Below are 17,189 nucleotides of genomic sequence, written 5' to 3'. Positions count from 1 at the left end.
TGGCCACAAGGTTTGGGGGTTGTCTGGACCCCTGCCTACTAACAGATCGTTCGTTCACTCATTCCTTTATTCCACAAGCCTTGAAGTCCTTGACAATCTAGCAGAAAATACTTTATCCTTTCAGTGCGGAGAGTACCGGGAGCCAGAGAGCATTCCCTCAAAGACCAGGTTAATTCAGGAAGGTTTCTTGGACTGGCAGGAATTGGTAGAGAGGAGTCCATTAAGTCATGGATGGGAGAACTTTAGAGCTGGAAAGGACCTTCAAGATGATCTGATTCCACTAAAAACTAATTAATTAATTAATTGATTGATTTTAAAAATATAAAAAAAAAAGATGATCTGATTCCACCTTCCATTATCACTAAGGATCAATAAAGAAGATGAATAACCTAGTGTCATCATGAAGAATTACAAAATGTAAAAACGTCAAATGTGAAATGTCAATACTCAAAGGGACCTTAGAGATCTCATGGATCTCATTTTACAGATGGGGACACTGGGGGCCCAGAGAGCTGACATTATTTGCCCAAGTTCATATGATAACAGTAGTAGAACAGGGACCAGCCTGCTACGTTGACACACTGAGTCAGTGATGAAACAAAAGCCAGAATGAAGGCTGAGAAGTGGGAGTCTTCAGTACCCTCTGCCCTCTCCCTGCAAGTAAGGACCAAGAACATTCCCCTGTTTGTCTCATTTGCTGGAAGAGCCAAGTCCTTTGGTTTCTCTTCACTAAGTGAAAGCAAAATGCTGTGGTGAAACATGTTACCCAATCTACAAGAGGGCCCAGCTGATCAATTCTTATATAAATCAGAGTCTGTTGACTTCTGCGATCTGGGCTTTTCTGAGTTCCCTGGCTCGACCTCCTAGCCTCTGACACCCTCTAAAAAGTCAGTCAGTAGGGAATGGTAGGCAAAGGGAAGGGCCAGCTGGGGATCGCAGCTAAAGGGGGGCTGTAGAAAAGGATCCAAGAGACAGAAAAGATCTCTTTAAGCCATACCTTTTGGAACATGTTTTTATGTAACATTGTCTGGAAATTTTTCTCATACACGTCTCTCAGCAAACTAGGAAAAAGAACAGAATCTTAGTTAGACAGACAGGTCCTTGAAGGGTATTTTGTTTATCCTTACTTAAGTAGAAATCCCACCTCTACTATCCCCGCCAAGTAGCCATTCAGCCTTCACCTGAGGCTCTCTAGAAGGAAGTGTGACCTAGTACAGAGTACTAGACCTGAGGCCAGAAGAGCCTAGTTCCTGTCTGCCCCAGCACTTACCTGGCTGTGTGTTATTGTTGCTGTTGGGTCATTTTCTGTCATGTCTGACTCTTTGTGACCCCATTTGGAGTTTTCTTGGCAGTGCGGTTTGCCATTTCCTTCTCCAGCTCATTTTATAGATGAGAAAATGGAGGCAAACAGGGTTAAGTGACTTGCTCAAGGTCACCCAGCTAGTAAGTATCTGAGGCTAGATTTGAACTCGGGAAGATGAGTCTTCTTAACTCCAGGCCTGGATTTACTAACAGGCCTGCACACCACCTAGCTGCCCAACTAGCTGTGTGACCTTGAGCAAATTACCTAACTTCCTGAGTCTGTTTCCTTATCTACAGAATGGGGAGAGTTAGACCTGCCACGTGTTCTATGGCAGTAGGGCTGCTGGGAAGCTCAAGTGAAGTAATATTCTTAAAATGTTTTGAGAAACACGTTACATAGCTTGAGCCAGACCAACATCCCATATAGAATGATGCACAATAATGCAGAATCGAAAATGCACACCCATGGTCCAATCACCCAACAAATGTTTATCAAGGATAGAACATGCTGCTACGCTCCTCTTGCCCTAGCCTTCCCGAAGGGCCTCTCTTCCTCCCTTCCTCCCTAGCCACCCTTTGCTCCTTCCTCTTCCTCTTCTCTTCTTCCTCCTCCTCCTTTTCCTCCTCTTCCTCCTCTCCTCCTCCTCTACCTCCTTTTTCTCCTCCTCCTCCTCCTTCTTCTTCTTCTCTTCCTCCTTCCCCTTCTCTTCCTCCTTTCCCTCCTCCTTCTTCATCGTAATAATAACTGACATTTATATAAAGGTTTAAGATTTGTAAAGCGTTTAGCATAGTGCCTGGCACATAGTAGGTACTATATAAATTATAACTATTATTTTTATTATCATTATCACTATCCTCTGAAAAACACTGGGAGGTAAGTGTTAATATTACCCTCACTTTTAAAAATGAGGAAACTGATAAGACAGAGGCTAAGTGAATACCCCAGGTTCACATAGTTAGTGTCTGAGGCAGAATTCAAACTCAGTACTTCCTGACTCCAAGTCAAGAAGCACCTCTCTGCTATGTCCCAAAGAAGCTGCCTTCTTGCTTTGAAGCCCAGCTTAAATTTCACTTCTGACTTATCACCACCTGGTTCTGATGCTCTCCTTTATGCCTGGAGCCCACTGTGTCCTAGCTCCTCAGGGATGCATTGCTTGGCCCCATCTTTGCTTTCTCATGACTGTATGTTCTATCTCCCTTTTGGTTGTAAATGACACCTAAGTCCATGTTGTCTCTTCTTACGTCTGGGGAGATGGTCTGGTGTGATGGAAAGAAGGCTGGGTTTGCAATGAGAGGCCCTGGATTCAAGACTCAGCTCTGCTACTTGATGGCTGTAGGAACCTGGACAAATCACTTCAAGCCTTTGGGTTTCAGTTTCATTGTGCTTAAAATGACGGGTTTGAACTTGGTGACATCAAAGACCACAGGATCAGAATTTCAGGACTGGGAAGAATCTCAGAGAACATCTGGTCCAACCGTTTCATTTCACAGATGAGGAAACAGGCCCTGGGAGGTTAAAGATCTTCTGGGATTTGAACCAAAGTTCTTTAACTCCCCCTCCAGTAGCCTTTCCACTCAACATAGGACTGCATACTCTCTAAGGACTCTTCCAGTTCCAAAGCTAAGATCCCATGATCCCCTATCTCTAACACTCACTTTGGAGCTTGGCCTACAGCAGATAACCAGTAACTGCTACTGTTGGTCTGACAGACACCTACACCACTTATTCATTCAAGCATAGTACACTGGGAAATTTGTTGCTGTTCAGTCATGTCTGACTCTTTGTGACCCCATTGGGGGTTTTCTTAAGAAAGGCAGGGGATTTGGCATTTCTTTCTCCAGATCATTTTGCAGGTGAGGAACTGAGACAAACAGGGTTAAGTGACTTGCCCAGGGTCCCACAGCTAGTAAGTGTCTCAGGACAGATTAAATCTCAAGAAGATGTGTTTTCACAACTCCAAGCCTGATGTTATCCACTTTGCCATCTAGGTACCCCACATTAGGAAATAGAGAGATGTATAAAACATGGTCCCAGGAAGCTCACAATTCCAATCCACATAGGAATCATTAAATATTAATCCAGACAATTTATAAGGTGCTTATGTTTGTTATAGACCGTAAGTGCTATAGAAGTTTAGATGACCAGAAACAGTTTGGAATAAACAGAGAGAATTGTTCTTATCGCATGCAGAGGATGAGAGGTGCTGCATTTTTGGAACATAATTGGACCTCAATTCTAGAACCCAATGCTTTTAGGTAGCATATTGACTTAGAAAACCACAAGTTGACCTTAGTTGCAATTACATTTTAATCTGATCCAGGCCATATTGGTGAGTTTTGCTAAGTGCGTGCTGCCCCTGTATCCCGTATCTGATACCTCTAGTTAGAGAAGTCATGGTCCTTACCTTACCACAGCTTAAATAAGAATAGCATTTAGAGCCCTTTCATTTTACACATGAGGAGACTAGGGCCCAGGAAGCTCCATGGGATCATAGCATCATAATCTAGGAATGGAAAGGACCCCAGAGACCAAAAAAAACTGAGATTTAGAGGTGATGTGATTTGCTCAAGGTCACACAGGTAGTAAGTATAAGAGGTAGGATTTGAACCAAAGTAGAGCAAGTTTTTTACCCTTATCCCTGGAAAGTACATGGGTAGATATCAGCAGGTCTATGACTTTGGATGGTAAAATGTTTTGAAAGCTGAATTTCATTGTAATTGGTTTCCTTTGCAACCCTCTCTATTTCATTTTAAACATTTAAAAATATTCTGAGAAGATGTTCATAGACTTTCCCAGACTAGAAGTGGACTTCATGACACACAAAAAAGGTCTAAAGGGTGAGGAAAGGATAAGGCACAAAGGGAGATAAATATAATACACAATATTACATGCTGAATTCATCCAAAAGGTCCAAACAGTGTGCTACACAAGGTCTGAAAGAGAGGGTCATTATTACCTGAGGGGTGGAAAGAGAGGCCTGTGTTAGGGAAGGCTTCATGAAGGATATGGCATGTGAATTGTACTTGAATAGGTAGGAGCACAAGGGTAGGAGGGTATTCAAGGCCTTCCTCCTCCCTCAAGTAAGAGAAAAGGCATAGAGGCTTGGGAGAGTAGTAGGTATTAGTTAGGAGGAGAGGAAGAGGTGGAGAGCAGACCTTAGTTAGTGTGCAAAGGGTTAGTGCACAAAGCGTATGGGGTGGTGGTAAAGTGTAATGATATGAAATAAATCTGGAAAGATGGGGAAGGGTGCCAGATTTTGGAGGCCCTTTAATGTCAGACAAAGGAGTTTGAAGATTTCTTAGCAGAAGGGTTACATGACCAGAAGAAAGATTAATCTGGCAGCAGAGTGAAGAATGAATTCAAGGGGAAGAGAGTGAAGAAAGAAATATTTGTTGAGAAGAAATTACAACTTTTGAATGAGGATGGTGGCTATGGAAATAGAGAGGAGAGGTTGTATGTGAGGGATGTTGGAGGGATGGAATTAACAGCATAGGTAAATGAGGGAAATAAGAGGAGAGGGGAAGAGCAGAACCAAAGATAATCTTAAGGTTAGAAACCTAGGAACCAGAGGTCCTAGAAAAATCTCATGAGCCAACAAGAAGCACATGAACATACCTTTGGTTGGTTGAGGTGAATATATTAACGCTGCCGATGTGGATGATGCATGACAAGACAGAAATAGACATTTGGTCTTTATTGTTCTTTCCCAGTTTAAAGGTGACTCTGATGGAGACACCATCCAGTTTCAGGTCAAAAGGGATATGATTATTTCTGGTGAAAAAAAAAAAGTCTGAGGTTATAACCCAACCAGGATTTCTCTTTCCCTTGTTTCATATGTGCCTATGGCTAAGGTTCCCAGGTTGATAGATTTAGAACAGGAAGGAAATGTAGAGGTCTTTTAGTTCACCCATTCATTTAAATAAGAGGAATCTGAGACTTAGAGGTTGAGAACTGGCCATCATTAAATAGGCAGGGCCTTGGACTCAGCTCTGACTCTGAATCCAGGAATTTCATTCACAGCACTCTACCTATTCCTCAGTGAAGCAAAGTGATTTGTACAAGTTCATATATGTAACAAAATGACCCTGAACCCTGCCCTACCCTTTGGAATGGCCCCAGTCCTCACATTCCCTGAAGGAGGCTGCATTCACTGGTAATTTCAGTTGGGACTTTGAACCTATGAACCAGATTCCTGATCTTCTCTCCCCAGTCACTATTCAATAAAATTTGAGCCAGTAACAGCAAGGATAAGATGGTCTTTAACAAAGCTGTAAGAGTCCCAGTGATAATATTTACTGAGTGAACTTGAGCAAGTCATAGCTGAACTCCCCCCCACCTGTCTAGTCTTCTTACACCTCATACTCCCTATCATACTCTGTTCTAAGTACTCTGAGATCCAGCAACACTGGCAACCTTGCAATTCTTCACACAAGCTATTCCACCACTGAACTCCCATCATTTTCATGGGCTGTCTCCAGGCCTGGAATTCTTTCCTCCTCTCTGCATCTTGGCTTCCCTTTCCTCTCTCAAGTGCCAGCTAAAATCCCATGTTCTACAAGAAACCTTTCCCAATCTCTCTTAATGCCGGTACCTTCCATCTGTTGGTTATCTCCAGCTTATCCTGTCTAGAGCTTCTTTGTACATAGTTGTTTGCATGTTATCTCTCCCTCTAGACTATGAGTTCCTTGAGATCATGGACTGTTTGTTTTGCTTTTGCAGGGGTGGGAGAAAGGACTTTCTTTGTATCCTTGATACTAAGCACAATGCCTATGACATAGCTGATGCTTAATAGATGCCTGTTGTCCAAAGAGATCACACAAATGGGAAAAGGACCCACATGTACAAAAATATTTATAGCAGCTCTTTTTGTGGTGGCAAAGAATTAGAAATAGAGGGGATGTCCATCAAATGGGGAATGGCTGAACAAGTTGTGGTATATGAATGTAATGGAATACTATTGTACCAGAAGAAATGATGAGCAGGTGGACTTCAGAAAAACCTGGAAAAACTTATATAAACTGATGCTGAGTGAAGGGAGCAGAAACAGGAGAACATTGTACACAGTAACAGCAACATTGTACGACGACTAACTTTGATAGATTGGCTCTTCTCAGCAATGCAAGGTTCTAAGATAATTCCAAAAGGGCCATGATGGAAAATGCTATCCACATCCAGAGAAAGAATTAGAGAGTCTGACTGCAGATCAAAGCATACTATTTGTTCTCTCTCTTTTTTGTTTTGTTTTGTTTTGTTTTGTTTTGTTTTGTTTCTTCTTTCTTGTGGTTCATTCCGTTGGTTTACAACATGACTAATGTGAAAATATGTTTAATATGAATGTATCTGTAGATCTTATATCATATTGCACACAGTCTTGGGGAGAGGGAGAAGAGGGAGAAAATTTAAAACTTAAAAGCTTGTGGAACTGAATGTTGTAAACTAAAAATAAATAAATTTTTTTTAAATTGCCTGTTGTCATTAGTGCTATGTTCAGTATACTGGGGATACAAAGTCAAAATCATGCTTGGAATTTACTCTCTTCTTTTGGGCCTATTGAAATCCTCCTATTCCTTTCAGGCTTTGACCACAGGTCATCTCATAAGACAAATCACTTCTCTGATCCGCTCCTCATTCCCATCTCTTCTCCATCCTCTCAAATTTCCCTAGAAAAATTCCTTTTTGTCTTATTCTCTCCTTTGCCCCATCCCCTATGCCCTTGTGTTACACTTAATTGTTTGTAGGCCATATCTCCTCCTTATTGACTGTCAGCCTCCTGAGAGAAAGAACTGTCATTGTTCCTTCTCCTGTGCATCCCTAACACCTAGCACAGAACTCTGGAAGAATCTTCATAAATGTTTGCCTACCTCATAGGGTCATTGTGAGGGTCACATGCAAGAATAGATGGGAAATTAACTTTGAAAAGTTACCAATACAAGTTCTATCATTGAGACAAAGGAAAGAGTGGAGTTTGAAACCCAGAAACAGGGCCAAGGGATTATGGCTACAATCAAGCGAGAGTCTCAAAGACCCCAGAGAAACAACTTACTTGGCCTTCTCATTGGTCCACTTTCCATTGATGATGATCAAACCATCAGTCATGGACAAAAGAAAGCCTTTAGGAACTGCACTAATATGGGATTTTTGCAACACGAACTTACTGATCATCATTCTGCAAGAGAAAACAAAGGAGAAGAAACTCTTTGAGCCCATAAAGGTCTCTATGGAAAGACTCAAGAAAGTAATCTTCCCAAAGTCTGGCACTTAGCACGGTGTCTAATACATAGCAGGCACTCCACAAATGCTTGTTGACTTGACTTGGCATTGCATTAGGCAAAAAGGAAGCTTCATAGAACAGTGGGGAGACACTGGTTCCAGAGGCAGAGAACCTAGGTTTGGATTCTAGGTGTGCCCTAACTTTCTGTGTCACTTCAATCAAGACCCTTCACTTCTCTAGGTTTCAGGTCCCTCATCTATAAAATGGGGGTGGGGGCAGGGGAAGTGGACTAGAGGAGCTCAATGTTTCTAATGGCTTGTTGGTTTGGTTGGTTGTTGTCCTTCATTCTAGAAGAGGACCAAAATGACTATGTTGGAGTCTAGGTACAGTGTATCCAACTGTGGGTGATCAGACTAATACTAGCTCAGAAGGCCCTACCACAGGTTGGGCACAGATAGTCCATGTGAACATCTGGAGTGGATGGTCTGATTGTCCTACAAGCGTAGGATTGATTTAGAGCTAGAAGGGAAAGCAGAGATCTTCTGGCCCAGCTGTGTTAGTACTGGGCCACTAAACTGTACATGAGGATCCCTGTGGGCATATTGACTTTGAAAACCACACTTTAACACTATCTATATTCTACTGTATTTTTATTTATTTTGTTAAGTATTTCTCAACTACATTTTAATCTGATTCAAGAGGTATATATCTGATAGGTCTTATCTAACCCAAACTTCTCATTGTATAGATGGGAAGCTGAGGTCCAGAAAGAAGAAAGGGACAACAGGTTTCCTGCCTCTTGCACCAGAGTGCTTGGTAGCTAACCCAGCAATGTGGTGCAGTAAAGGATTGAAAGTTAAGAGATCTTGATTCTAATCCTGGCTGTCACTAAATTTCTACATGACCTTGGAAAGGAAAGCTGTGGGACCTCAGTCACAGATAGCCTCTAGTCACCCCTTGAAATGATTTTGAAAGGGAAGAGGTTTAGCCATCAGGAATTGACCAGAGATAAAATAGATTTTTTTAAAAATTTTGAATCAGAGTCTTCCTATCTCTTCCAGGTTGAAAGTACAGCAACCAACCACAATGTGATCCCAATTGGAAGCTTAAACCTGCCCCATCTTTCTGAGCTGAGCCTGTTTGCCCCTCCTGGTAGCCCTCTACTCCTGGAGGTTTACCCTATTGGCACTGGTCTTAGTGTGGACACCCTATTGTCTTCAGCACTGCTATAGCTCAGAACTCTCAGATTGAAGCAATTCACCACGTTCTATCCACCTAGCCGCAGGGACTATAGGCAGATGCCACCACACTTGGCTAAGGAGGACTTTCAAACCCTAAATTAAAGCCTAACTAGTTGACTTCATGTTTTGTATTGCAAAATAAGTTGAACCCTGGAGGGCAAGATTTGGAAACTAAAAGACTCTTCTCCTTATGGAGAGAAAGCAGCCAAGGGTTTTTTTTTTTCTAGTCCGATGACTTGGTATGTGAAGGATCTGTCTCTCACTAATAGAACTAGAGCTTAATTAAAGATCTATAAGTTTAAAGAGGGAATGTTAGGTAAAGCAGTGGATAAAGTGTTGGGCCTGAAGTCAAGAAGACTCATCTTCCTGAGTTCTAATCTGACATCAAACACCTACTAGCTGGGTGACACTGGACAAGTCACTAAACCCTGTTTATCTCAGTTTCTCATCTATAAAATGAGCTAGAAAAAGGAAATGACAAATCAATCCAGCATCTTTGCCTAGAAAACCCAAAAATGAGGTCATGGAGAGTCAGACACAACAGAAATGACTGAACAACAACAAAGTAAAAAGAGAGAAGTCAGTCCCTTCTCTTATGAAGTCGCACCTCAGTAAATCATTCCAGTTGAAGCCAGAAGGCGGCAGTAGAGGGAGGTTCTGTAATCATATGCCCAGCAGCAACCAGGAGAGGAAAAGAACATTACTCCGCAATGACCACATGAGACCAGCAGGGAACGACACTTGGCAGACACTCTATGCCACATCAATCAAACCAGCCAAATGACATCTCCAGAAGACATCAGCAGCCAGTCTGAAGCTTCAGTCATGAGATGCCATGCCACACATGTTTCTTATGCGTGGGTCCCTCCACACATGTTCCCTGGTCACATGTGCTCCCTGTGTGTGGGCTTCTCCATACCTCTCCCCAGGCTTAGGCACCCCTCCCACTAAAATGTGTATATCGCTGGGTAACTACGCACCAGGATTAAGGGGGAAATGTTCTGTTGCCACTTACTATGATACTTCATTAAATGCTTTTGCTTTGTGTCCACAATCTGACTAGTAAAAGCAAATATACTGTGGGAAAGGGGAGCTTATGACTTAAGATTTTGAGTAGATTTAGGTACAAAAAATATCTTGAACCTGGGGTAGCTTATAGAGGAAGGACTACGAGTGGATAGGGCACTCCCAGGTACTACATTAATATTCTATGACCCTAAGATTCTATGGTTCTAGCATAAGAGAACCTCAGCTTATGTAGTCACAGAAGGCTAAGAATATAACTATAAGGTATAAAGGAGGTATTTAACTGTAAAATATGCATCTGTGCCCTGATTCCTTTATAAGATGTAAACTCCTCTCTGGGTCAAGAGGGGAACAGAGCAACTGCCTGAATGAGCAAATTAGCCACACCTCTGAGGGTTTTAAATAGTGAAACCCCAAGTGAATTTCAATTTGAGTCTAGGAGTTAGAGGCATTGGAACCTGGGTGCTACCTACAGAGGAAACCCCTGAACAAATGGAGAAGGGAATTTATTCCTTCTCATGACCAACATTAGCCGTGTCATAGTTTTGAAGAAATAGCATGGAGTTGGCGGGGAACAGATACACAGAGACCTGTGACTTCAGAGACATACACTCCAGAAGGACACTGATACCATGAGACAGTCAAGGAAGAAAGTAGCTTCAAAGGAGCTGTCTTTGGCAATTGAGAGTCAAGCTAGGAGGTTCTCTTAGTGATGGCAAAGAATTTGAAGGGTTACCCATCAATTGGAGAACGGATGCACAAGCTATGGCATATAAGGAGGTAGAATACTGTTGTGCTATAGAAAATGATGAAAGAGAAGTTTACAGAGAAACTGAAGATTTGGAAAGACTTGAATTAATTGATACAAAGTAAAATGAGAAACAATAATTTATATGATGACAATATTGCAAAGACAAGTTTGAAAGGCTTAGGTACTCTGATCAACACAATAATTAAAATTCAAAAGACTGATAATGAAACGTTATCCATTTCCATATAGAGAGCTGATGGACTCAGAAGGCAGATTGAAGCTTCTTTTCCTTTTTTTTTCTTTTTTTTAATGGCTAATGTGGGAATCTGTATTTCTTGACTATACATATTTATAATAGATTTTGCTTCTCTTGACTTCTCTATGGGTAGGGGAGGGACAGATGGGAGAGAATTCAGAACTGATCATGAAATAAAATTCAACTTTTTAAAAAGGGGAGTCAAGTTATAAAGTGGAATAGATCCTGGGAACTTAATGTGAGGACTCTATAGAGAGAAAAAGAACTTCCAGGCCCTGGGGTTCCTTTGACATGCAGGCATACCACATGTGTACCCCATTACCACTGTAGTCTGAATTTGAGTCCATGGAGAGTACATCCCATATTTATGTGGGGAGTAGTTTGTAGCCACTGTTCTTGCTATGCCATTTGAAAAATGCTTTTGCTAAGAGCTAATTGAGTATACTTATCTGAGTGTTCATAGAAAGCACATGGGTCACAGCTCATGCACTATAGTGTTAGGAGCGCAACCCCTCAGGGTTACCCCTGGAACCTGAGGTAGCAGCTGCCCTCTGGGGACACAACATGAGATTGCGTGAAATTTTGAAGAGTAGTCCTATAAGGGTATTTCACTAGGATTCCATGATAATGAAATGGTAGAATTATGTAGATCAAGAATTCTAAGATTCTATGGACCTAAGGTTCCATGAATGAAAGAAAGGCTAAGATTCCAAGGACTGAGATTGGTCTCACCTGATGAGTTCATAATCCCCTAGTCCCATTTGAATTAGCAAAGGGATCTTCAGCAGCTCCTTCTGTATTAACTCTGTTCCTTGCTTTGAAACTAAAGGAAAAGAAAGCAGGGGAGGTTAGTAGTCATGACATTTCCATGTAGTATGTGTAATTGGGTTGGAAAAAATATGTGATTGTTCATTCTGAAAATGAATAAAAATATCTCCCCACAGCCAGCTTTCAAATAGACAGAGGAAGTATCTAAACACTGTATACAATATGATTCAAAGGGCTCCTTCCCCAAATGTCTACACTGGTACAGTAGAAAGAGCAGGGGCTCTGCAGTCATGGGACTTGGGTTTAAATCCAACCCTTGACACTTAGCACTTGTTTGATGTGGAGCAAATCAATTTAACCTCCCTTGTCCTTATTTTCTTTAACTGTAAACTGAGGGAATTTAACCAGATGGCCTCTGCAGTCCTTTCTGTTGCTGTTCAGTTGTTCAGTCATGATCCTATGCATCATACTGTCCATGGGGTTTTCTTGGCAGAGAGACTGGAGTGGTTTATCACTTCCTTCACCAGTGGATTAAGGCAAACCAAGGTTAAATGACTTGCCCAGGGTCACACAGCTAGTGAGCATCTGAGGCTAGATTCGAATTCAGGTCTTTCTGACTCCAGGCCCAGCACCCTATCCATTCAGCCACGTAGCTGCCCCAAAGTCCTTCCTAGGTCCGCACATATCATTCTCTGGCTTTAGGCAATGAAGGCTGCATTCAAATGCAAATATGCTACCTCAGAGGGATGGCACATTAAGATGTTAACCCCCCTTTGGACCTTGGCATGAATTCATTTAGTTGATGAACTTCAGTCATTTAATAAGGGATGATCTGAGGGAGAGGCCAACACTGATGACAAGGTGGCGATCCTGGAGGACCAGGAGGGAGGGCGGAAAACCCTACTTGCTGGGACCCTGCAAGAGGGAAGTTGCTCCCTTGCTTTGCTTTCATATTTCTTGAGCACAGACTGAGGCTAGCACAGAGGTGACAAAAGGTAACTTGGCCTTTTTAATTGGGCTAATTACTCACTAGAGGCTAATTGTGATGATTAAATTCTATATAGAGTGCTTGTAAGCATGGAAAAAGATACAACAGAATCAGAATTGAGTTGGTTCTCTTCCTGATTGGTAGAAATGATCTCCATTACATGGAAATTCAGTTAGGAATAACAAATTTCTGGGGCAGAAGTGAGGGGAGGAAGCATTTCACGGGCGGGGAAACTGTGGTCTTGAGGCCACATGTGGCCTTCTAGGTTCTTGAGTGTAACATTTCGACTGAGTCCAAGTTTTACAAAACAAATCCTTTTATAAAGGGGATTTGTTCCATGAAGCTTGGATTCTGTCGAAGAGCCATACTTGAGGACTTAGAGGGCCACATGTGGCCTCGAGGCTGTAGGTTCGCCATCCCTGATTTAGATAGTTCTAACGTTAACTGAGCAGTCTCTTGATGCCAGCTCCCATCATGGAAGTTAACTCTCTATCTGAATCTGAGTAAATCATTTCCTTTCTATAGATTTTCATTTCCTCCTCTGTACCATGACAGAGCTGGACTCAAGCATCTCTTTCTAAAACTCTTTTCGGCTCCTCTATGCTCTGAGGCCCCTCTGGCTCTGACATTCTATGAATTTACAAGTCTATGGCTCTTAGGCAAAGTGTAATGAGGAAACAGGGCCATTTATCAGTGAAACTTCATTCTGCGTGAAGCCCCCAACTTCCTACCCTGACTCTATGACATTATTACTCTGGGAGAAGAAAATTTCGAAGGTGACCAACTCAGCTTATTCTTTCTGCTCTGTGCAGCCCCTCCAGCTTCCCTTGGCCCACTGGGAGCCCTTCTCGCCTTTAGATCCCTGCAGTATTTACTGTCTGCCCTTTTTGTCAGACATGTACTTACTGAGAACATCAAAGTGAAGAAGGGAATTTAGAGGTCATCTAATCCAGGTCCCTCATTTTATCAATGAGGAAACTGAAGCTCAGAAAAGTCAGCCAACAGATCTACAGTGGCAAGTCACTTAACCTGCTGTAAGCATCTCTGTGAGTTACAAAGAAGTAACTCTGAGTTACAATATCCAATCTGAATCAGTAGAAGTTTCCTCGGCTGAGAGTTCAATTTACCAATGAAATCACAGACCCAGTCCCCATTCTTATTATTCGTGGCAGAGCCTGGACTTGAACCCAGTTTTCCTAGCGTCATCTAGGACTCTCCTCTACAATATACTTCCTCCCTTTTTGACATTTCTCATACTGTTGCGTCTGTTATTTAATCTTCAAATCAATATTTAACTTTTTGTCTACTATCTCATTTTCTAAACTATATTTTAAAGTCAAATTCTCTGAGATCAGGAATCCAGGTCTTATACTTCTTTGCATCCCCCATGATATCACGAACCTCATAGGCAATGTTATATTTAATTTATCCAACAAACACTTATTGAGAAACTGCTACACACAGAGCTCAGTGCTAGATGCTAGGGGTGGGGCTGAGAGAGAGTTAAAGAGATCCACTCCCATAGCATTTAGCAGAGGGCACTCAGTAAAGACTGACAACCATTGATCAAGTCTGTCTCAGACTCGATGGTTGAAGCTGGCACGATGGCTGGTATAGGGAGCCACCGTTGGTAGGGGTATCTTTTTCCCCTACCTAGAGTTGGGGTGGGAATTCAGGCAGCTGGACACAAATTTTTGTCCCTAAGAATAGTCTTGTATCCCTGCTGCCATTCCCACCATTCACTCACCAACTATTAGAGCTAGAAGAGGCTTTCACTCAGAGTGTCAGAGCAGGTGAAAGCTCTTAGAGATCATCCCGTACAGCTTCTTCATTGTACAGAGGGGGAACCTGAGGCTCAGAGAAGACCTCCAAGATTACATAGTGAGTTAAGGCTGCCAGGCACTATGCTAGGGGCTGGGGATACAACAACAAAAAAAGACAGTCTCTGCCCTCAAGAAGCTTATATTCTATAAAACGTGTACACATTAAAGTCTACACAAAATAAATGCAAGACATTTTCAGAGTGAGGGAGACTCTAGCAGCTGAGGGACAGGGGGAAAGAGCCTCATGTAGGAGGTGGAATTTGAACTGAGCTTTGAAGGAAATTAAGGATTCTAAGAAATAAAAATGAGGAGGGAAGGAGCCCATTTCATGCACAAGGAGCAGTCTCTGTAAAGGTGGAGAGCTAGGTAAGGGTTTTCTGTGAGGAATCGCAGGAAGGCCAGTCAAGTTGGACCATAGGATGAATGAAGTGATGAATGAAGTAATGAATAATAACTAATTATTATATAAATAAATACAGGATATTATATAAATAGATATGAAATAAGTAATGAATAATAATCCTGGAAAAGTCCGCCAGATCTGGGTTGTGACTGGCTTTAAATGCCAAAGGAGTTTTCATTTTATTTTTTTCCTAGTGTATTTAGTAGATTAATTTATTGACAGCTAGGTGATTCAGTGGATAGAATTCTGGGAAGAGAGTCAGGAGGACCTGAGTTCAAATCTTGATGAGCTTGGGCAGATCACTTAACCTCAATTTCCTCAACCATAAAATGGGGATGATAATAAAGGCACCTACTGTGAAAGGTTGTTGCCAGGATCAAATGAGATATTTGCAAAGTGCTTACTTAGCACGGTGCCTAGCGCACAGAAGGTGCCATATAAACACTAAAACTAGTGGTGTGAGATGGTCAGACTTGTGATTTGGGAATATGATTTAAGCAGCTCTGCAGAGAGTGAATGGGAGAGGGGAGGGACTAATTACGAAGCTATTGCAATACGAGACATGAGAAAAGGCTGAATCAATGAATGTAGAGAAGGGGAAGGATTCAAGAGGTGTTGAAATAGAATTCATTCAATTTGTTGACTGATTGGATCTTCGGGATAAAGGAGAAGGAGGCATTGAGGATGGGATAGTCATGCCTTCAACAGAAATAGGGAAGTTTGGAAGAGCGGTTAGTGAAAGAAAATGAGTTCTGTTGTGGACAAGATGAGTCTGAGCTAGGGGAAGTTTAGCTGGAAATGTCAAAGAAGCAGGTGGTGATGAAGTATGGGAGGTCAGGAGAGACATTGGAGTTGGAGAGAGAGAACATCTACATAGAGATGGATCTGGATACTGGTCTGAACCCATGGGATCTGATGAGATTAGCAAGGGAGAGAATATAGAAAGAAAAGAGGGCCCAGGACGAGGCTTTGGGGAACAACCACAGTGAAAAGAGGAGATTTGGATGGTGATCCAGTAAATAAGTCTGAGGAGTAGTCAGACAAGTAGAAGGAGAGCAAGAGAGAATAAGCCTTTCTTGGACTGCCTCAATTTATAGTGCTTCTTGAAATTTTCTGTGTCTATGTTGTACATATATAGATTTTGAGAAAGAGAAGTCCAATTCATATCCCAGTTCTGGTACTTACTATCTGTGTAACTTCTGAGGAATCATTTAATCTTTCCAAGACTCAGTTTCTTCACTGGGGAGATGAAAGGGTTGGACTAGATCATCTCCCAGATACTTTCTGGCTCTGAATATTCTAATCCTCATACCAAGAGTTATGATTAGAACCCGAGTGTCTTGATTCTCAGCATACAGCTTTTTCCCAAACACTGGATTTCATACTTTTGCCTAGGGCCAAACTTCTCCTATTCCTGGGACCTTGAGGGCTGCAGAGAAGATGAGGAAGAGAGAGAGACAGAGACAGAAAGAGAGAGAGACAGAGAGAGAAAGACAGAGAGACAGAGAGAGACAGAGACAGAGACAGACAGAGAGACAGACAGAGAGAGAGAGAGAGAGAGAGAGAGAGAGAGAATCTGTTACCTGTTCCTTACCATGGTCTAGGCCTTTCTGGGAGATCCTTATCACTATGCCTGGCATCTTCTTCCCCTCCAGAACCACTGCCATTGCTGCCATCATCATCAGTCTGATGCACATCTTCTGAGACATACTGATCTTAGGATGTCCTTGGGCTCTTGGAGCGTTCTGCACTAGCGTATACTGGCTCTAACACCCTTCTCAGGACTGTCATCTGAGAGTGAGCAGTGCCTTTATAACTGAACAATAATGGGCAGTGGGGGGAGGGAGATAGAATTCTAAACAATGAAAAAAGAAGGAAGAGGCTTGGAAATTGCTCCAAGTCTTTCATTTAAGAGAAAGGTTTAATCATTAACACAACATCTACACCTGGTGATGTACAAAACACGAGCCAGGTTTTGATTTCTTAGAGTCTTGATGCTGGACTGATGACAATAAGAGATAGGGCTTTCAATAGGGCTTAATTTAAGGGGTCTGGGAAGAATGCCCTCCTCAGTACCATTATTAGGAACTAAATAAATGGTGGTGGAACTGAATTTATCCCTGGCACTTAGATCCCTCCCTCCTCACAAAACCTGGTATTTACTTGACCTCACCTCCATCCTTTGCACAGAGCATCCCTGGCCCTGTACTTAACCCCTATTCTGGAATATAAAATCTGCAAGCTGAAAGGAATCTTAGGCTGCAGAACATAAAACGCTACTGCTGAAAGTTTAGAAATCACCTCTCCTAGACTATTGCAAATAGCCTCCTAATCATTCTCTTTGCATTCACTCTCCTCCTCTCCATACATCTGCCACTCAGCTGCCAAAATGATACTCCTAAAGCACAGGTCTCCATCT

General features: G+C 42.1%; 1 protein-coding gene across 1 annotated transcript in view; it reads right to left on the bottom strand.

Moving 5' to 3' along the window:
* Window positions 1-16,949, bottom strand: part of LOC118842161 (bactericidal permeability-increasing protein-like) — a 39,832-nt gene extending 22,883 nt beyond the window's left edge. The window contains exons 1-6 of the mRNA XM_036749781.1: window positions 16,944-16,949; window positions 16,365-16,530; window positions 11,521-11,611; window positions 7,347-7,469; window positions 4,919-5,074; window positions 998-1,061 (exon numbers count right to left, since the gene is read on the bottom strand). Coding sequence (XP_036605676.1) covers window positions 998-1,061; window positions 4,919-5,074; window positions 7,347-7,469; window positions 11,521-11,611; window positions 16,365-16,530; window positions 16,944-16,949 — 606 coding nt within the window. The remainder of the gene's footprint in view (window positions 1-997; window positions 1,062-4,918; window positions 5,075-7,346; window positions 7,470-11,520; window positions 11,612-16,364; window positions 16,531-16,943) is intronic.
* Window positions 16,950-17,189: the final 240 nt, after the last annotated feature.

This window comes from Trichosurus vulpecula, chromosome 3 (genome assembly GCF_011100635.1).
Source record: "Trichosurus vulpecula isolate mTriVul1 chromosome 3, mTriVul1.pri, whole genome shotgun sequence".
NCBI classification, from domain to species: domain Eukaryota; kingdom Metazoa; phylum Chordata; class Mammalia; order Diprotodontia; family Phalangeridae; genus Trichosurus; species Trichosurus vulpecula.
The sequence above is the reverse complement of the archived record's forward strand: the minus strand, read 5'-3'. Positions and strand labels throughout refer to the sequence as shown.